Raw genomic sequence first — 21,580 nt, forward strand, 5'->3', positions numbered from 1 at the left:
TAAGGAACCAGCAGATCAAGTAGCTTTTGGAATAAAACACCAATTTTTTTAAAATTAAACACTATCTAAAGATTTGCATCGAAGCGTTTATTTTTGATAGTGATTTTAATCACTGTCAGATATCATTATACTTGATCCAACTATACCACGTCACAACTGTGCCGCGACCCCCCTGTGCTGGGTTTTATTATAAATTAATAGTTTAATGCATTGTTTAACAATGGATAACACTGTTTAAGTGAAACGTTGTGATCATAATACTAAAAGCTCAAACAATAATTTATCCGAATTTTTTTTCATTAAAAGTATCACTAATTCTGATACATAATGTTTATTTTTCAATAAAAATAAATGGCTTCAAACTTATAATTTTTTAACCAAGAACCCATTTAAATAATTGGAAATACATTTTTTTCTCCTGTAAAAAAAACTCAATTTTTAAAATTTCGAAAAATTAATTTTCTAGAAGCCTATTTTTTAAATATATAACATAATTTAAAATTTTGTAGGAATAATTATTACGGTAAAAGTCTGCCCTTTATAAAATTAAAATAAAAAAAACTATATAGTTTTTCAAATTTTCAATAAGATAGAATCCTTGAATATTTTCACTTAAAATATTCACATAATTTTAAAAAGGTAAGAGTGTTTTAAATAATTGTCCACTTAATATTTTCACATACTACTCAACTGTCAGTTAGTATAATTTATGTAACAAAATTAACAATAATTTTTAATTGCTTTTTTTGTATTTTTAATTTTATAATTTATTTATGAATTAATTTGACCCAACTGTTTGTATGTTATAACAATTAATAAATTGAAAAAATAAATAAATTTAAAATCTTAATGTTTAAGGGAATCAAACAAGAAATTTTGACATTGAGCAAACAGTGGTTACGTGTTTATTAAGTTTTTAATGTTTAACTATAACAAGAAAAAAATCGTAGACAATTACCAAGTACTAATATTTTTTTTTAATTAAAAAATAACTAATGACGTACCATTAGTTTCATAACTGTTCTATGCTACAGAATAATTAATTAATAATATTTATATTCTTACGTTACCCAGTAAAATATTCAAATAACAGACTCAAAAAATCGGATGTAATTTTTTTTTTTTTTCAAATATTAAGTTAATATTTCCTTAATCAATTGAAATCCACAATTATTTTTAAAATATTTATCTGTTACTTACACGCAAAAGGATAGATACTTATTTTTACCCCAAATGCAGTTGCAGTCAAACACAAAATTGCACGTAATTTTCACCTAGAACAAATGGAGTTTTGATTTTAATTATATTTGCGAGTTTAAATTAATATTAGTTTATTGCGTTAATTTGACTAGCAACTTTCTCGTTTTGAGAATATTGGTCTTAGTTAATCTTGAATTCAAATAAATTTGTACCCGAAAGAATTTAAACCAAAAAACGTAATATTTTTATTACAACTTTTTATATTTTTGTTACTTTGAAATATATCAATGTTCGACATAATGTATTCAATTCAACAGTCCGGTGTAGTTAATTTCAAAATCAACTACATTAAAAATGCAAAAAGATTTAACAGTGACTATCTAACATCAATGAACAGAATTAAAGAATTGTCAAATGTAATAGTATTACAATTGTAAAAGAAAAATAATAACGTGAACAATAACAGGCAGTCTACCTAGATCGGTTGGTAACTAGTTGTGTAGTAGTGCTAAAGTACTGGACTTCGATTCATTTGTGCTGGGCTTTATAAGTTTAGCCATCCTTTCTGGCACAAGTATTAATTTTTAGAGAAGATCTAAATATAAATATAAAAAATAATAATAAGTAGAAGACGTTTTACTATATAGCATTGACATAAATTAAGCATAAGTTTATTACAGTTTACATTGATTAAATACTCGTTAATAAATTAATAAAGACGACCGTCTTATACATAACACGTGTACTAAACAAATCATTTTTAACAACTTTTTTAAATAAAATTGAAGTTATAAGAATATTATTATTAATCCAACGACAATGACGTTTAAATATTTTACACGAAGTATTATAAGTGTAACGATTCAAAGACATGATACAAATATACATTATTAATGTGATAAGTAAGAAAAAGACCTGGCACCCCATAAAGGTTGTTTCAAATTTATTTTATTCAACTTAAACTGTTCAATAAAATCGTGAGAATAAACTATTTACTATTAATACAAAAACCTATTGGGGCAATGTTTTTATAACATGTAATGTAACTATTATTTAAATAGGTGTTTTTAATTTAGAACATAATGAATTACTGAAAAAAACTTAACAATGAACAACGTCATAGATTATTAAAGCTTTTTCATACATATCTGACAATAAAATTCCATTTACATAAACAAATAATGATTTATTTTAATTTAAATATTTTTATACCTTAATATTTTAAGAAAACTTCATTTATTGAATTAAATTATTATTTTTTTTTTAATTATTAGAGCATTTGGACAGTTTCTTACATACTTGAGAAATTTAGCATAGACAGCTATACTCGATTACTTGATTAAACCAAATAAGTAAAATGTTAAAATGCTGCAAAGCGTGTAGATGATTTTAAGTTTATTAATAAATATTTCCACTTTAATAAAAAAACAGAAATTAAAAGTTAAATTAAGATTTTCTTATCCTTCTTCAATTTTATGTTTTTATATAACATTCCATTATTTTAAAACATTTTAAAAACTTAAAAATAAAAATAAAAGAATGAAAAAATATTAGATGTATTTTAACGCGTAAAACATGCTATTAAATTTTTTTTATCTATTGAAAATAAGAAAAACAACATCTTTTATACAATTACTACTAAATTGGCAGAGTTTTCGATATCTTACAGGAAAAAAGAAATATACACACTCACATCTACCTAATATTGTATCGGTAACGATGACATCTAGCCAAAATTCTCCAGTTACTCTACACTATATAAGCCAACTTAGTAATCAATATTATTGTTTTGATACAGGGCTAAAATTGTTTTTCCATTTTTATGTATCATCCAAAAACTTATAGTACTCACTAATAAGATGTGATATCATAATAAGTTTAACTTAATGTACGTAAAGTGGTAATAATTTTAACATGCAAAAACAGATTATTTTTATTCTAACATTGAAATTCACACGTTTCTTTAGAATTTTTAATACTGTTTATTACTGATTTTTTAATATTGTTCTTTTAAAAAAACACTATGAAGTATCTTTCAATACTCGAGTAAGAGTCGACTTTCATTATTAATTTTGGCATTATTATCACACAATAATACTTAAGACATCCTATGGGTTTTTCATTATCTTATTATTAAATTAATACAATTGTTTAGTCAGCGTATATTCCTATAATTAAGTATAATCAATTTCTTAGTCTGTATTCCAACCATTTTAGGTCGTCTCTTTCTTACGATTAAAAAGGTTTTTTACACCAGCTATCAACCTGTAACCTTATTATAGCCGAGGAAGCCAGTAAAGGGACGTGTGTGTCACTGTTATAGCTCCTGTATGGTCACCCATCCGTGTACCAACTGCAATCAACGCAGCTAAACGTTAGCGTTAAGGAGACGATTTAATGATCTATTGCATCACATCACGCCACTCAAAATCACTTTAGTGTAATATCGTTTCATAATGCCTGTAAAATAATTTTTTAAAAACAAACCATATTTTATATAATTTTGTAACTATATTCACTAACAATTTTATAAAAACTAATAATGGAAAACCCATTTAGTATAAATAATATAGAATTAAAAATACTGTACAGAGTATCTCATATTTAACTGACAATGTTTATAACTTTTGATGCTAATACATTTTTAAAATATTTAATTCTTAAATTACATTTAAAGCAAACATTTTAATATATATTAAAAATAATAAAAATGAAAATTTTTACTTTATTTATTTATTTTTTCAAAATTTTAATATAAATAGTTTTTAGCTCCTTTCTTACAAAAAATTTGAATGACTGATATCAATTTTAGAACAAGTTCTCATTGAATTAAACGCATTTTATTAGATACAGTGGGTATAAAACTCGAGTGATTATAAATATCCACAAGTACGAGCTATAATATTAATTGAACATAAAAAATTATGCATGATTGTCTTTATGTTAATAAAATTTTGATTCCTTCGGGCCGGATTTGAACCAGCGACCTATGGATATCTATGTTGTTATACACTACAGTCCACCGCTCTACCAACTGAGCTACCGAAGGCGATGTATGAAAACCACAAGATAATTCTTTTTAAATTTGTTTTTAACTTTCGCTCTAAATACCTCAGGGCATTTTGAGTAATTCTATAATGGTTTACGAAATATGTAACAATCACTAGTAATACCATTGCTGTAAATCGATTTGACCCACTAAGAAACTACTAGGAGTTGTGAATAAAAGAGTTAGATACATATATTTAAAGATAAAATGTAGTGGACACAAATTTAAGTTTAAAATGAAAGAGTCGATACAGAATGTTCTTAAATTGAAATAACGATAAGTTAATTAACATAAAATTATAATAAAAGTTGAAGATATATATTCTTAGTGGTATATGAAATGCACAAAAGATATGAGAAGAGCCAATGTAGTCGCGGTTAAATTTTATGTTTGTTAAATAATAATAAAAAATTTACTGACACACCACCACCTCTAAATTTTGTTTACTTTTTTTTCTCATTACTTCATATTAAAGTATTTTTCCCGTGAAATTACATGTATTTATGAGAAGAAGCATGTTTTCTAATATACCAACTACCAAATATATGTATTGCGACCGTAATACATTTACATAAGAATTAGCACAAATAAGAAGAACCTCATCAGTTAACTGCTAAGGTTTAGCATGTCACTGAGGTTACTACTGTATTCTCAGTGATATGTTGCAGATTCATGGCGTCAGAAACGGATCGCCATCGCCACTCGGAATTCGTTGGACTTCGTAATACCGATTATACGCAGTGGTACGCAATCAAAAGCATTGGTTTTCATATAATAGAAAGACACTTGACAAGAAATGACCGGAGGGAGTAGGGGAGGGTCAGTGTACTTAGATCCGAGTGAATTTTTCAAAATGGGAATAATTCTGTACCCAGAATTAGATTCTAATGCAAGTCCAAAAATTGTGATTTACAGATTATTACATATTTGTATGCGAAACTAAATTTTACATCGATCTACATATCTATCAGAAGTTCGTTGCGAGTACTCCTACAATATTTTATCAAATTTAGAAGAGAACTTAGGTCCTAACTTAAGTTTGCACCAAACAAACGTAACTCGACATAATTCACATAAAAAATAAACGAATGGTATACTAACTATATAGTTTTTAAAGTAATCAAATATACTAGCGTGCTAACTTTTATTTCTATCTCTGTAGCGATTCAAATAAGTTACATTTTTCTGTTTATATGCTTTCCTGAAAAATTGACTAAATATGACTTACATTAATTTAGTTTTAAGACACAAAACTATTATTTTATACAACACCGTACTTAGAATTTTTCGAGATAATATTTAACTAAAGAAAAATTTTCGTTACTTTCTTCTCAGTTTATCATCAGTATAACGTTTTAGATTCTGAAGGTTTTGTTCTGAATATTGTAATACGTATTTAATATTAAAAAAGATAAAATAAGTAAAAAAAAAATTCAAAATTGTATCAATTGTATTTAAATTACATACAGTGTAATCAGTAATAGTTCAAGATGATCATTAGTTAAAAATTTTAATAGTTTGCAAAACCAGTGATCAAATTCAAATCATCTGAAATAAGCACATAATATGTGCTTATTTCAGAACTTATTATGTTTTATTAAAATATATTTTTAATACATATAATTGTAATATGTTTACCGTTTAAATCTCAAATTCTTCGTATAAATTACTAAAACTTATAAAAACAAACCGCAATACATTTTATACAATTATTATACTATGTAGTATATTGTACAATTAGATTTATTATCTATTCTGTTAATTAACAGTGCTAATTTGATTATTACTAAATACAAAATATTTAGCTAATTATTTAAGGCTTACTACTTTACAGTATCAAAACCGTGATTGTACTTTATTACTTAAAATATATACTTAAAGTAAATTTGTAAAATTTATAAATTATTTTTATTTTTTCAGTTTATTAGCACTATGCCAAATAATTTTTATGTCAATGTTAAAGTAAAAATAGTTGAATTATTATTAACGAATGTTTAAAATAATTAAAATTATTATTACAAATGACAACATAAAAATTGATATTTACTTGCTATAGTTATAGCACAAATTCCTTAGGATGAGCACACACTCAGTAAATATTTCTTATATATTTCACTGCTAAAAAGTGACTGGCCTTTGTTCGTTCTATTCATTTATGTTTCATTGACACCTATTGATAAAATAAAAAAATATATCAATGTAATAATTGTATAATTAATGAGAATTGTATTTGATGTACAGACAACGTAGCAAATTAGGGTACAGAAAAAAGTCGAATATAAAAGTACACTCAATATAATATATGAGTAATTAGTTGCAAATGAGCGTATTTCAAGAATTTTTTTTTTTTATTATGCGTCCATTTGCAACTGGACGAGTCATATGATACTCAAAGCATTAACTTCTTAATAAAAAAAGAAATTATAAATTACAAAAATTAAACAAAATATTACTAATTCCATTTAGTTACATAAAAATTTTTCCTTCGGGCCGGATTTGAACCAGCGACCTATGGATATCTATGCTCTTGTTTACACTACAGTCCACCGCTCTACCAACTGAGCTACCGAAGGTGATACTGTTACTGAACAACATAAATCTATTTAAATTTGATTTTTTCACTTTCTCTTGTAATGCATTAAAGATACTTTCATATTGATAATTTCACTCATAATATTCATTGGCAATATATTTTTCATATCTGTTTATTAATTTGATCGTTTAGAACTAATTGGGCGTTCAATGAGTTAGTTTAGCTCATTTGCAACATTATTATCTAAATAAAAAATGGCCTACGTTTAAACAGATTATAAAAACATAAAAGGATAATTTCTCAAAAAACTTCATAAACATCCGGTTTTCACAGGGTGATTGATTTATCAAAAGTTGTCATTTTGAATCCTTCCTGTGGGCTGGTAAAGGGTTAAATTTATAAAAAAATATATACCAAATGATAGGTAAAGACATCAAGCATCTATAAAAAAAATTATATCGATTTGTTCAATTTTGAAAAAGTTATGGCAGTTTTAAGTAAAAAAAATTGAAAATATTTCGAAAATTAGCGATTTTTAAATTAATAATTTTTTAGGAGATTTCCCTCATTTACAGGGAACAAGGGAAATTTTTTNTGTAATTTTTTTGGAGATTTCCCTCATTTACAGGGAACAAGGGAAATTTTTTCAATTTTTGAGGGTAANAATAATTTTTTAGGAGATTTCCCTCATTTACAGGGAACAAGGGAAATTTTTTCAATTTTTGAGGGTAATGTCTTAAACTAGATAGGATTTGTGATCTTTTGACGTATTGTTGAAAGAAATCGGTTCGGTAAGAGCTGAGAAAATGTGGTAACAGACACAAAAAAAAAAAATAAATAAATAAATAATCACATCATAGTAAAATTAATACCTTCTCAGCTTCGCATTGTAGCTAAAATTGTTTTAATCTAAATATATCATAGAGAATAAAGCCTGAAAATTTAAGAACAAACTATTATTTGAATTAAAACGATTTTAATACAATATTTAAAACGTATAATTTGCTTTAAAAATGTACTAAGTATTATTTAATGGTAAAATGGTATTTAACTCAAATTTTGGGATATATTTTAGGAAGTTAGATTTTTACAATGTTTGCATTTGTGTACAATAAGTTGTCTTTATAATCATAACAAAAAACAAAATAATTTTATTTATTACAAATTACAATTTAAATAACATTATGATATAACTGAAATAAAAATAAAAATTATATGTGTCAACTATCAAAAATATTTTTATAAAACTTATGAAGTAATTTTATATAAAAGATTTATGTGGTAATTATAATAGATTTAATATTTAGAATTTAATATTCAGTAGTTATACATGTAAAACTACTTGTGTTGTAAAGAAAAACCACCATTCACCATGCAAATCGTACATGATTTTTGGATCATGAAATAATTATGTATTTAATTAATACTAATCGCTTTTAGAAAACTTAAGTGAAAGTAAATTCAAGCTGTTTTAAATAACCACATTTATTGGGACACTATTACGCGCCTTCGGTAGCTCAGTTGGTAGAGCGGTGGACTGTAGTGTTATATATCATAGATATCCATAGGTCGCTGGTTCAAATCCGGCCCGAAGGAAAAAATTTTGCAAATTTAATTATAATAGGTTTATTAGTTGAACTTTATTAAACTTTATGCAAACTCAAAAAAATAACATTCACACAATTTTTGACATCTTTCATTTTTACAATTAATATTGAGTTCACCAAACTATAATTTTATTTATTTATTATTAATACCTATAAATAAAAAATTGTAATAAAATATAAGCAAAAACAAAAATTTTTAAATCTAATTTGTAAATCATAACAATTAAATATTTACCTTTCTTGGGCATTCGATTGAAATTTCCTAAATAGCCTCCTTTAGATATGCATATTTAATTAGACACTTGCTTTTAAAATTCAAGATTTTGATAGGCCTCATATAGATCTTTCAAGTACCTCATACTATTAGATTATAACATATCGTTTTTTTTTTTTTAAATAAAGGATGTATTTTTAACGTTTATATTATTTGTTGTTAAAATATTTCTAATCCCATTATTTACCATGAAAATAAATATAAATATATCAAATTATCTTTAATAGCCTGTTGTATATTTTACAATTTACAATAACTAAAACAGTGTAATATTAGTGGAGTAAAATTTCATATTCTAAATATCCTTCGGTAGCTCAGTTGGTAGAGCGGTGGACTGTAGTGTGTGTAATATATCATAGATATCCATAGGTCGCTGGTTCAAATCCGGCCCGAAGGAATAAACTTTTGTTTAAAATTATTTGTATTTTAATAATATTTAACCAATAGTTCATTAATTTACACTCGTCCTGACATTTTTTTGGTGCATATATGTTTTTCTAGTAATTAACCAGTAGCATAAAATTTTTCCATGATAAAGTATATTACATTAGCTTTAATTTAAGATATATATAAAAATGTCAGACTTTCCGAAACACTTTTAAAAGTTAATTTTGTATGAAAAAGTTGTCATTTTAAATACCCTCCTGTGGGCAGGTAAAGGGTTAAATTTATAAAAAAAATATACCAAATAATAGGTAAAAACATCAAGCATATATAAAAAAAAATTATATTGATTTGTACAATTTTGAAAAAATTCTAACAGTTTTATGTAAAAAAAGTGAAAAAATTTCAAAAATAAGCGATTTTTAAATTTGTAATTTTTTTGGAGATTTCCCTCATTTACAGGGAACAAGGGAAATTTTTTCAATTTTTGAGGGTAATGTCTTAAACTAGATACGATTTGTGATCTTTTGACGTATCGTTGAAAGAAATCGGTTCGGTGAGAGCCGAGAAAAAGTGGTTATAGACACAAAAAAAAAATAAATAAATAAAAAAACACATCATAGTAAAATTAATACCTTCTCAGCTTTGAAGTTAAAAATCTTGTATGTATCATTAATATAATATCATTAAAAGTTACGACCATTCCATTACCGTTATACTTATTGTTAAATATAATAGTTTTAATATGTGTTATAGATTTTAATAGATCTTGAAGATTTGTTAATATATGTTATTCAGTTTATAAGTATAATCTTTTAATTTTATCACATAGTGGCTAACATTCAAGTTATACCGAGTATTGATCCTGTAACATACATAATATTTTCGTCTAGACAACTTAATAACAAAAATTACCAATTCTTTGCATCTATACTCAATTGTCTAAAAATAACATTGTCAGTTAACGAGACTCTTTTTATATTAAAAGAATAATTTAATCTATTTTAAATATTTCATGCCAATACTTAAATGTAAGTGCACTTTTTTTAATGGAATGTTTAATGAATTACGCTAACTAGACTCATATTTCATCCGAAAGCTACAAATCTTTAAATATATTATGATAGGTATAAAATTTTATTTAATGATATTTTTACGTCAACTATAAGGTTCTCACAAAATTACGGAATATTTGTAGCATTCTAGCTTCATTGTCATTAGTTAAAAGTTAGTCAAAATAAAAATGTTTAATCAATAATTGTATTAACTGATTATTCGACAATTTTACTAAACCATTATTTGTTTCATTATTAATAACCTGTCATAATATCAACACAAATGAATCTATGTTTTTTTATCAGATAAATTATTACATCCTGTCATTTTTAAGTTATTTATTTTTAATAATTCTAGCAAGGTTACTTAACATTAATAATAATACTGGATAAACCCATTATACTAAGAAGTTAAAAATTTTACTGTTATTTTTAGGTATGGCATCACATGTGTCACGGTCATAAACCAAAAACTCAAGAACAATGTAACAATCAGCCCTGTTATTCGGAATGGTTGACTAGTGAATGGTCTAAGGTCAGTTAATAGTCTTAAACTTTACCTTAATAATGCGATTGTGCATTAATATACTTGGATAGAATAATTTTTTGAGTGCCTCCAAGATCAATAATTTGAATTATTTTATCAAATTTAAAAACTATTTTATATTTTATTTTTTAAATAAACTACATTATTCAACTCAAAAAAATCAAAGTTGATACTCAAAAGTATTCTTAAATATTAATTAAAAAAAAACCGAATACCTATATTTGAAAAATTACTTTTAACATTAAAACGTTGGTATTTAAAACAAGTGTACATCCCTCAAAATTCTGGAACATTTAAGACTATATAAATTACATGATACAGATTTATTAATAATTTTTTTAGTTATCTGAGGATTTAAAAAAGTATTTTCAGGGAATTCAGGAAAGTATTCTACCCAAGTATGATTAATATTAAATCATTTTTAGTGTTCCGCTACATGTGATCAAGGTTTACAAATAAGAAATGTAACTTGCAAGATAAAGCAGAAGTATTTGACTTGTGATCCTATGACCGAACCGAGAAGAACACAAATTTGTTCAACGAACATTCCTTGTTTTAGTAAGTGTATCTAATAACTCAAAAACAATTAAACATATTAAATGGTATTTGTATAGTAAATTAATATATTTAAAATACTTAACCTAATATAGTTATACTACTAAGTTGTTAAAAGTGACTTGTGTAATAATATGTTTAAGTATAATTTTATTTTTTTTTTAACATGAAAGAATGTTACACACTATGGACTTTTTTAGACAGGTTTTCTTTGACAACTTTTCCTTTTCCACTAAAAAGATAAATGATTTTCATTGAGACACATATATGAGGAATGTGAAATCCCTTTACGCAAGTGTTGTTACTCAATGCTTCCCTTGAGAAAATAATGCTTTAAATTGCATGTTACGCCGTTCACACACTATGAGGTTTGTGTAAAGCATATGTAGACGTCTGTGGAAACTTGATTCAATAACATGCGTTGTTGGTCACAATTATCTTTAAAAATTCTTATTTTAATGACTTAATAGCTATTTATAGATTGTTAACTGTATGTTTGTTTTAAAAATATTACTTATTACGTAATAAAATTCAGAAAATTGAAAAATGAGTTATAGATTTTTACATTTCAAAATCAATACATCAAAATGATATGCGCCCATACCTAATAAAATTTAATTAATAAAAATTAACCATAGCATAATATGATAATCAAAGTAATCAATTGTATGATATTTTATAAAGTTATACTAACAGTTTTAAGTATATGCCTACTTAAAAATTATTTTTACAAATAAATATTTTAATATACGATCAAAAATAAAAACAAGTATACGTTTTCTTTAAAATTTATTTACGCTAATTTATTATTGTATGAATATATATTTTGTTTAACTCTTAGAGAAAAATTTTAAATTATGCTTGAATAATTTAAGGTACAAACCTGCACAATTTAACTTGTGTCGTTTTCTGAATTTTTATTTCGATTTAATATCAAAAAGATTTCTTTAATGAACTTAATAAACTTATTGTACTTAAAGGAATAAGGTAATCGGTATTGATAAAATTCAGCTTTTTTGAGTTGTTTACATTTAATGTCATGATATATTTAAGATTTGATAAATTTTGTTTCATTTAACATGTCGTTTGTTTGTTTTACTCATATAGAGGACAACAGCTTTGAGACGGACTCGGATTTCGTTGCAGGGTCTACTAAATTGTCAAGTTTTTCTCTGGCTTTCGCTCAGCGTTTAATCGGTCAACAAAAATCTTCGTCTCATACAATGTAATTATTATAACTAAGTCTAACTAAAAACGATATTATGCAATAAGTGTCAATAGCTTATTTAAAAAAATGTATTAGTTATTGTTACTAATAGATAAAATAAAAATTTTTAACTATATAAAAATAAAGTATAAAACAAATTTAAGACTTTCTTTGTTTTGCAGAATACCGTTCATTCAATTTCATGTTCGAATTGTTTAAATTATATAATATTTCTTCTTTTTTAGGTTTGTGTCAGACAATTGGAGTTCATGTAGTGTAACTTGTGGAGAGGGGATCAAAACGAGAAAAGTTTATTGTAAAGCTCATTTGGATTACACTCAAATTATGACCAAACTAACGGATGATGCATGCACTGGCCCAAAACCACCAGAAGTTGAACGATGTTTATCAATGCCATGTCCAACAAACAAATTGTAAGTACAGTTTAAGATATTTCAAAATTAAATACATGATCGATTAAAAAACCCTAACTGAAATTAAAAATTTACGAGTAAGCTGTCTTAAATTTTGAACAATTTTTATGTTAAGATTCGATCAAATTGAAAGGTCAGTGAGGGATGGATATGCGGATGCCAGTTCAGATGAGTTCAATCCACCAAAAGTAGCCCCCGGTTCGTTCGGTAAAACATACTCTTGGAAACGAGAGGGCTTTACGCATTGCAGTGCTTCTTGCCTTGGAGGTTAGATACGCTGTTTGGCTTATCAATTGATTTTTTAATGTATTATAGTAAAACAAATTTAATATAGTTATAGTTCAAACTCTAGCGCGAGTTAAATATATATATTATGCTGGCATTGCCACGTATTATAATAAAATGTTAAATGTTATTGATTAGAATGAAAAACGCTGAGCTTTGCGGTTAAGATTGGAAATTCGTATCAATTGAAAATTAATTAAATTTATATGTGTTATTAGTAGTAGTATACATTGAAAATTAAATAATGTTTCAAGATTATAACATGTATTCTATTTGTGGTGATTTAAATTGTGTAGTCTTTAAATAGTTTAACAAAAGTATAGTAAGTTAAAAGCTTGTATAGACTTATTATATAAGTAATTTTTAAATATAGAACAAACAAATATTATGTCATTGAAATTTATTTTGAACTAATTAAATTTTAACCTTATTTTATAGGGGTCCAAGAATCATTAGTTCTCTGTGTTCGAGAAGAAGATAAAAAGATTGTTTCACCCTATTTATGTTCAAGAAATGATCAGCCAGAAGTATTAACACAGACGTGCAATGATCAACCATGTCCACCTAGATGGAATGTAAGCGAGTTTCAACCATGTTCACACAGCTGTGGCATAGGACTCCAAATTCGTGAGGTTAACTGCATTCATGAAGTTACTGAAGGTAATACAGCACTCGTACCAAATAACATGTGTCCTACACCAATACCAATAGATCGAAAACCATGTAATATGATCGATTGTCCGGCAGAATGGAGTACATCAGATTGGTCAAAAGTAAGTCTAAAATCAACCTAAAAATATTATTATAAACTCATAAAACTTAAGCAATAATTAATGATCTAACAATTACTTTAGACACTTAAAATGAGAAAGAAATAGAATTTTTTTTCACGCAAACCAAAAGCAAAAAAAAAAATTATTCTTATACTGATTTAAAGTAATGATTAACTCAATGATAATATATATTATTATACAAAGTAGGAATCCCAAAAAGATTAATAACAGGCGCAGAACTGCACCATTACTGAAAGTCTGGCGCATTAACGGCTACTAGTTCTAGACCAATATTGGCATATTTCTGGAATTATAACACTTTTCCAATACTAATCGACTTGTACAGGCGATTTTGTGTAACCAGTATTCTATCAGTAATGGTAGACAAGTATTGACCGCCAATACTGAATCTGTATCAGCCAGTACTAAGCTAATACGAGTTAGCCAATAGTCAATTGCCAGTTCTAGTACCCATTGTCAATACTAAAAATTTACAAAAATTTGTGCTTGGGGTGTGATTTGTCCAAGATCTTTCTTTCGCGACGACATTGATAAAAGTAACATATAAAATGTTACTCTTTTGAGAATTTTTTTACACTAAATTAATTACAGTACATTTTATTATAGTGTAGTAAAAAATGTAATGGTGGTGTAAAAACAAGAGAAGTGAAATGTGTGCAACGCATAGCTCAAGGACACATTATAAACAAGCCGGACACTGATTGTGTAGGAGACAAACCCCTTGACAGTAGATTGTGTAACCCTAATGCGTGCAATACAGAGGAAGAAGCGGTTATGGTTTCTGATGTTGCACAAAAATATGAACAAGGAAGTCCGGAAGAAGATGTGATTCTCAAAGTAGGCGGAGAGGCTACTATATATAGAGGCGTCGAAATTAAAATGCGATGTCCAGTAAAAAGATATGACAGGCAAGATAAATAATGAATACCAAAAAAACTAATTTAATAATTCATCTAGTATTGGTCTATTTAATAGGTCAAAAATTCAATGGACAAAAGACAATCAAGTTTTACAAACTGAAAAAAAAATTAGAATTACAAAAAAAGGCATATTGAAGATTCGGTCTACTACTTACTCAGATAGAGGATTATACTCATGTACTGGTAGGATATTTTAAAATATGATATATTTTAAGTGAATCATTTATTCATGCGTGAATAGAAAGGGAAACATGAAAAACAAATTTTAATTACCAATAGTTATTTTCTTTAACCAGATTCCAGCTGTAAAACAAATACTTAAACGATTACATCTTCATTACATATTCTACATTATAGTTATATAAAAACCATGCAATTAAAAATTAACCAATCTCATAAGCCCTAGTTAGGTTTAAATGTATTATAGCTACAACTACATGAATTTTCCACATAATAATTTTATATTTATACAGTGATTACTTTAAGATAAATACAATAATATTAATTTGGTAAAAATATTAATGGGGGCATAATTTTTAACTCATAGGAAAAATTTGATGAGTTCAAATTAATGTACTTATTTTATTTTCTATCAAGTATTCATGAACATTGAAAACACACGTTTTGATTAATTAATTAATTAATAGTTCAATGATCAATTACAATTTTTGATTCATGGAATTACATTGAAAATACATATCCATTCATATCACCACCTATCCTCATTATCAGATATTCCTTGTGGTGCATAGGATAGGCGCTTACCACATTCAACATCTTTTCCTCAAAATTAATTTTATGACTATAATTCTGTCACATTTCCTACATACTTCCACTAGTTTACTTTTCATCTCCTCGTCCATCATTATTCCTACACCATTCTTCGTATTGGTCTTACCTGAATATATTATTTTATAACCCTCACCTATTTCCCTAGCTTTCTCTCTCTTTCACTTAGTTTCCTGTATATAACAAGTATAAACTTTTCACCTCTTCAATTAGCACTGGTAGTTATAGAGAATTCTACGAATTCTCTATAGTTACCAGTCAATGTTCCAACATTCTATGTACTTATTATTACTTTGTATTTATCTATCTCTTTTATACACGAGTCCAGTCTGGAATTCAATGATGACGTCCTTATATTGTTGACGCCACAAGCGTTGGGTATGTATGTACACATGAATGGTGAAATAGCTACCGTACAAATTGTCCGGTTGGTATCAAACACTTTATTCTTTAGGCCTTCTTCGTCTCTAACTACTTTATTTCCTCTCGCCTGTTGTCCCCGCGTACATTCGAGATGGGACGATCAGTTTAAGTTCTGGTTAAGATGCCTCATACTTCATGACAAAATTTTACATTGGCTGTCGACCTGACGCAGCCTCATTAATCGCCTCTTACGCCTAGCAGAGGTGCCGTAGAAGTATTCTTATTCCTTATCTACAGAGATACCTAATTGGCTACATAATTTTGTGTTTTTCTTCCTTTTGTTGTTTCCGATTTTTTTATCAGCAAATTATTTATGTTTAGCTGGTAATGTTCGAGCTACGATGAATATAAGTATAAAACCACGTCCTGGAGAATTTCCCAGTTCCGAAGAAATAGATAAACCTATGAATCAACAAGATCCTGGTAAAATATTTTGAAAACGATATACATTAATATATAGTATATATTATACACATAATTTTTAATTTTATCGAATTTATTTATAGGCGTGAATCCATCTTTTTCAAATCCTCAAGGTATAGAACCATCATTTGATATTAGTCATGAGCAGATCAAAGGAGAACATAATCGCGAAACGAAACATAAATCTAAAGGAAAATTAAAAACGACACAAGCTCCTCCGAGCACCTCTTTTTCTTCTCATGTGGTAAGCAAAAACGCTCTCACTATTTTTAAGGGTATGATAATATAATTAAAATAATAGTAAAGTGATATAAACCTCAATAACTTTTATAAAAATGACTAGATATTGTTATGTGTAAGTTAATTAATAACAACAAGTATAATTTGTTTGTAAAGTAAGTTAGTACATGATACGTATTTATATCTGTAAACAGGGATCGGAAAAAAGTGTAATAGATGACTCCCCAAAACCCACTACTTCGGGAAGTTCACGAAATTTGCCTCACCTACACAGTCTTCTTTATAACCTTAAGGTGAGATCAAAGGATAGATAAAACGGTAGAAATCTTCATCTAAAAATTAATTTTTTTCATTTTAATATATTCCTTTTTGTTAAACATATTGTTTAACAAAATAAATGTCTAATTAATTTTAGGAAATACCACACTTCCGACTAAAAATGCATGTTTTGGTTATGTCCTTACAATATTTTTTTCAATAGACTTAATTATAATTTTATGCAACGTGTTATAGTTTTTAGAATTATTAAAAAAATATGTATTTATATTTTTACACTACTTTAAGCATATGATCAAATAAATTTTCAGGCTTTATGGCCCTTTCAGAGAAGAAATTCTGTAAGTAACTCCAAAGTCAATAAGATGTTTATGGAAGAACCAGTTAATCCAAAATCAATTGAAATTACTACTGAGGAAGACACTCCTGGGCAGCCGGTATTATTAGGCAAAGGTAATAAATGCATTCATATGATTGAAATTTCATTTATATTATTTTAATTAATAATTTTTGAAGTATTTTTAAAATTATTAACCAAGTTAATGTATAAATAAAATAATAAATGTATTGTAATCATTCTGAAAACCTACTCCTATCATTATATCAACTTTTTAGGTGACCGAAAAAGTGTAAAATTTGAATGGTTTATAACCGAATGGTCAGAATGTTCACCATCATGCGGAGGAAACGGTTTTCAAGTAAGATATCGTTTTTCTCATGATACTTTAATATTGTACCAATATCACCAATTTTTTCTGTAACGACAATTAAACCAGCTAGATGGTTAAACTTGGAGGAATTAAATATTTTACAGATATCGTCATTTATTTTTTGTGAACAAATATTTTGTATTTCTTAACAATACTTATAAACGTTTTACTAGAGCTGTAGATTCATTCAACTAAAATAATAATAGATATTTAACAGCTCTAAGTTTAACCACAGACCACACTATAAGAAATGATTCAAAAATTCCCATACATCAGTATATTTACACATTTATTTAACACGCAAGTACTGTAATTTTTGACATAAAGTATTGAAATTCTTAAACAAATGCAATATATTCATCACTCTTTATCAGAATTTTCCATTACATTGTACGTGTTAAAAACTTCCAGTAAAAGTATGTGAAAATTTGAACATTTTTTTTTTAAGAAAACGGTACTCAAAAATATTTTATTAAAAATTCAAATATCTATAGATGAGAGCTGCTCATTGCATGGTAAAACTTAACAATATGACTCAAAATGTAGATAATAATCTTTGTGAAGACGCTAGACTACCTACTCCAACAACGATACAAAAATGTGAAACCAATGACTGCCCGCAATGGAAAGTTAATGAATGGAGTCCATGCGAGGAGTCTAAATGTTTTACTTGGAATACTGGTAAGCATATAAAAATTAACTAAATTTCAAATTTAACTAGTTTTTTATGTAATGACTTCAATTAGCTATGCAAAGACGAGATGTTTACTGCCAAAACTCAAATGAAGCTACCATATTAGATGCTTCCTGTAAAGGAATTGAAAAACCAGTTAATAGAAAAGAATGTTACAATGATCAGTGTAAAGGTACATGGAAAGTTGGAGAGTGGTCAGACGTAAGTATGAACCATAAAATAATAATTAGTGAAACATTAACACTGTTGCAATATTTTTTAGCTTCGATGCGAATCTGAGAAGGTATTAAATTTACTATTTTACTTTTTCTCAGCTCTCACTGGACCGATATATCTCAATGGTACGTCAAAAATTACAAATCATATCCAGTTGAAGAAATTACCCTTAAAAATTAAAAAAAAAAAAATCATTCCTTGTTAATGGAGATAATCCCCTAAAAAATTACAATTTTTAAAATCGGTATATTTTGATATTTTTTTCTCTTAAAACTACCATAACTTTTTGAAATATGAACGTACCAAAATAATTTTTTTTTTATACAGAAACCTTAGGTATTTTTCTTTCATTTGCAATAATTTTTTTGAAAATCTGACCTTTAGTTGCCCACAAGGGCGATTCAAAATAGCATCATTTGCAACTAGGCGCAAATGGCAAACGAAGTAGAACAAAAATAGGAGTTAATTTTGCTATTGGATTTATCCATCAATTTCTTAAAATTAAATACCATCTACAGAATTGCATCGAAGCATTTCTTATGATAGTGATTTTAATCACTGTCGTATATCATCTATACTTGTCCCAACTATGCCTCATCCATACTGTACCACGACCCCATTGTGCTACCATTTTATTATTAATATCATAATAATATTTTATTTAATAATAATATCATGACAAGTATAATTTGATAATAACGAAAACGCTTAATCATTATTAACATTAAAATAGTGTGTTCAAGTATCGATTCTATAGTATTTAAAAGAATAATGCTTAATTGAATAAAATTTATTTTCAGAATTGTAACTTAAAGGTGTTTAAGTTATTGCATTTAAAAAACTGGCTTTTATTAAAAAAAAAAGTGAACTAATAAAAATAATTAAAAGTTGTTCATTATTTTAGTCTAAAAATTTTAAAACTTATGTAATTATATTTTAGTGCACAGCAACGTGTGGGAAAGACGGACTACGATATAGAATATTACAATGTGTTTGGTTTGGTACTAACAAACCAGCCGGTACAGCTTGTAGAGATCAACCTAGGCCACCAGTAATGAAAACTTGCACAGGGCAACCTTGTCAACTAAGTAAAACACTTTTAATATTTTAGTTAAATAATTTAGTAAGCATGTTTTTGTATTTGGTTTATTTTATGTTTTATCAACTTATCGATTATAAAGAATTTTTTTATGTTCGTCCCTTATACCTTATCACGTTTTTATATCTAGACGGGAGGAAGTGTATGGATGGAAATGGTCATTGATAAAAATAATACCCGTGTTTTACCTCCATCCTAGTATATATATATTTTTCAAAAAAAAAAATACAATTATATTAACGTAGCAACTGGAAACCTTAAATTAACTATTTATTATTGATGTTTAAAAAGATATGTTTCATTTCTTTATATTAGAGTTTACTAATAATTATTGTCGTATCTTTATAACATAATATTTTTACGGTTGTGCTGTTTACTATTTGTTTATAATTGTTGAGATGATTAATATTTTAACAAAGGCTATAAAATATAATTCTAATATAGAAAGATTAATGATTTTATCATCACTGATAAAAACTAGTAAGGTAAAATTAAGATATTAAATTAAACGTTTTAACCTTAATTTATTAACTATTCTTTTAATAATTAAAAAATTATTAAAACCTTCTTAATTTGAAACCAAACACTTAAAAAACAATTATTCAAAATATTCCATTTTTATTTTGTAAAAATTCTACGTTTTTTATTTATAATGAACTAGTATTTTTTAATAGGATATATTTTATAGTTTGAGATATAATAAATAAAATATTAATATAATTTTTAAATTATAATTTAATTAATTTAAATTAATTAAATGTTTCAGATGATGATTGTAAAGACCACAGCAAACATAATTGTAATAACATTAAACAAATGAACATGTGTCACTTGCATCAATACCAGATACAATGTTGCGAGACGTGTAAATAGAATTGTACAACAAATCTTACGTCCAAATAAACTTTTTTTTAATAAATTTTTTTATTTATTTTACATTTAGTGAAATATTGTTGAAAATGTTATGTAGATAAATTTATAAGTATTTGAAATACTTATTTAACAGTAGGTTGATTTTTGGCTTACAAATACTACCTACTATCATTGCACATCACAAGAATTAAACCAACAAAACATATAGATGTTACTAAAATTTAAAAATTTTTATTAATTCATAATATTATATAGAGTTGTATGCTATTTTTAAAAGAATGATCTGTTTGATAAATTGAAAGTAAAAGAGAAATACTATCATACACTCCCATTTTTTGAATACTCTAATAACATTTGAAAATGTAAAAATTAATGCCATAACTTAAAAAAACAATTTTTATTTTATATTTTATTTTGTGTTATAAAATAAATTTTGTATAATAGAAAAAAACTGAAAGCTCTTAAATTCTATCAAAACATAGTCATTGTTAAAATAGGTAAACATTTTACCACTTTTGGTGGAACTTGATAGACTAATATTTGACTGATTTGTGAATAAACATTAGTTATTAGAATAATTATGATCAAAATGTAAATATTATGTTTAATTTATAAGTATCGTATTATAATTATAATAACACGGTTGTTGTTAACTCTTAAATTTTAATATTTCAGTATTAATTAAGTTTTTTTATTTAAAAATGTAAACCAATTTCAGTTATTCTCATAAAATTACAAATAGCAATATTATTATTTACACATTGTTTTAAATATAATCTGAATTATGGTAAAATTTTTAAAATTATTTTAATTAAAAATATAATTAAATTAGTTCTAATTTATTTTCTTTTTTTTTTTTAATGGAATTTACTTTTAAATTATAGGTAAATTGGACTTAAAATCATGTGTTCCTTTAAAGGCTAATACAATTAATTAATTAATCTTTAATAAGATATTAATTTAAACAAACATTAAAAATAATTATTCATTAAT

At 26.1% G+C, this 21,580-nt stretch overlaps 2 protein-coding genes and 4 non-coding genes across 18 annotated transcripts in view; 3 read left to right on the plus strand and 3 right to left on the minus strand.

The window, feature by feature from the left end:
• The window catches only part of LOC126904869 (protein madd-4), a 104,070-nt gene extending 82,720 nt beyond the window's left edge, over window positions 1-21,350 (plus strand). For 6 of the 9 annotated variants that reach the window (XM_050684182.1, XM_050684184.1, XM_050684183.1 and 3 more), the window contains exons 9-25: window positions 10,539-10,637; window positions 11,075-11,207; window positions 12,312-12,429; window positions 12,657-12,845; window positions 12,961-13,112; window positions 13,569-13,903; window positions 14,531-14,832; window positions 14,900-15,027; window positions 16,378-16,479; window positions 16,563-16,723; window positions 16,914-17,012; window positions 17,307-17,448; window positions 17,611-17,693; window positions 18,200-18,386; window positions 18,452-18,600; window positions 19,556-19,703; window positions 20,481-21,350. In XM_050684182.1, the coding sequence (XP_050540139.1) occupies window positions 10,539-10,637; window positions 11,075-11,207; window positions 12,312-12,429; window positions 12,657-12,845; window positions 12,961-13,112; window positions 13,569-13,903; window positions 14,531-14,832; window positions 14,900-15,027; window positions 16,378-16,479; window positions 16,563-16,723; window positions 16,914-17,012; window positions 17,307-17,448; window positions 17,611-17,693; window positions 18,200-18,386; window positions 18,452-18,600; window positions 19,556-19,703; window positions 20,481-20,587 (2,634 nt within the window). In that variant the 3' untranslated portion in view covers window positions 20,588-21,350. Of the gene's footprint in view, window positions 1-10,538; window positions 10,638-11,074; window positions 11,208-12,311; window positions 12,430-12,656; window positions 12,846-12,960; window positions 13,113-13,568; window positions 13,904-14,530; window positions 14,833-14,899; window positions 15,028-16,377; window positions 16,480-16,562; window positions 16,724-16,913; window positions 17,013-17,306; window positions 17,449-17,610; window positions 17,694-18,199; window positions 18,387-18,451; window positions 18,601-18,661; window positions 18,741-19,555; window positions 19,704-20,480 lie in introns of all 9 variants that reach the window. The other 3 variants (XR_007703839.1, XM_050684188.1, XM_050684189.1) reach the window with 3 other exon arrangements.
• The window catches only part of LOC126904877 (uncharacterized), a 35,750-nt gene that overhangs the window by 11,808 nt on the left and 2,362 nt on the right, over window positions 1-21,580 (minus strand). Inside the window, exons 2-3 of one of the 5 annotated variants that reach the window (XM_050684215.1) lie at window positions 6,297-6,419; window positions 1,201-1,274 (exon numbers count right to left, since the gene is read on the minus strand). The gene's annotated coding sequence lies outside the window, so the exon portion shown is untranslated. Of the gene's footprint in view, window positions 1-1,200; window positions 1,275-1,675; window positions 1,859-6,296; window positions 6,420-13,762; window positions 13,921-21,580 lie in introns of those variants that run through there. The other 4 variants (XM_050684217.1, XM_050684216.1, XR_007703845.1 and 1 more) reach the window with 4 other exon arrangements.
• On the minus strand, window positions 4,160-4,249 carry Trnay-gua (transfer RNA tyrosine (anticodon GUA)). Its single transcript is given in 2 exon segments — window positions 4,160-4,195; window positions 4,213-4,249. It is a non-coding gene; the product is annotated as a tRNA-Tyr (tRNA).
• Trnay-gua (transfer RNA tyrosine (anticodon GUA)) lies at window positions 6,731-6,822 on the minus strand. Its single transcript is given in 2 exon segments — window positions 6,731-6,766; window positions 6,786-6,822. It is a non-coding gene; the product is annotated as a tRNA-Tyr (tRNA).
• Window positions 8,289-8,378, plus strand: Trnay-gua (transfer RNA tyrosine (anticodon GUA)). The gene is given in 2 exon segments: window positions 8,289-8,325; window positions 8,343-8,378. It is a non-coding gene; the product is annotated as a tRNA-Tyr (tRNA).
• Window positions 8,967-9,060, plus strand: Trnay-gua (transfer RNA tyrosine (anticodon GUA)). The gene is made up of 2 exons: window positions 8,967-9,003; window positions 9,025-9,060. It is a non-coding gene; the product is annotated as a tRNA-Tyr (tRNA).

This window comes from Daktulosphaira vitifoliae, unplaced genomic scaffold, assembly GCF_025091365.1.
Source record: "Daktulosphaira vitifoliae isolate Bord-2020 unplaced genomic scaffold, ASM2509136v1 Scaffold_4, whole genome shotgun sequence".
Taxonomy (NCBI): Eukaryota; Metazoa; Arthropoda; class Insecta; order Hemiptera; family Phylloxeridae; genus Daktulosphaira; species Daktulosphaira vitifoliae.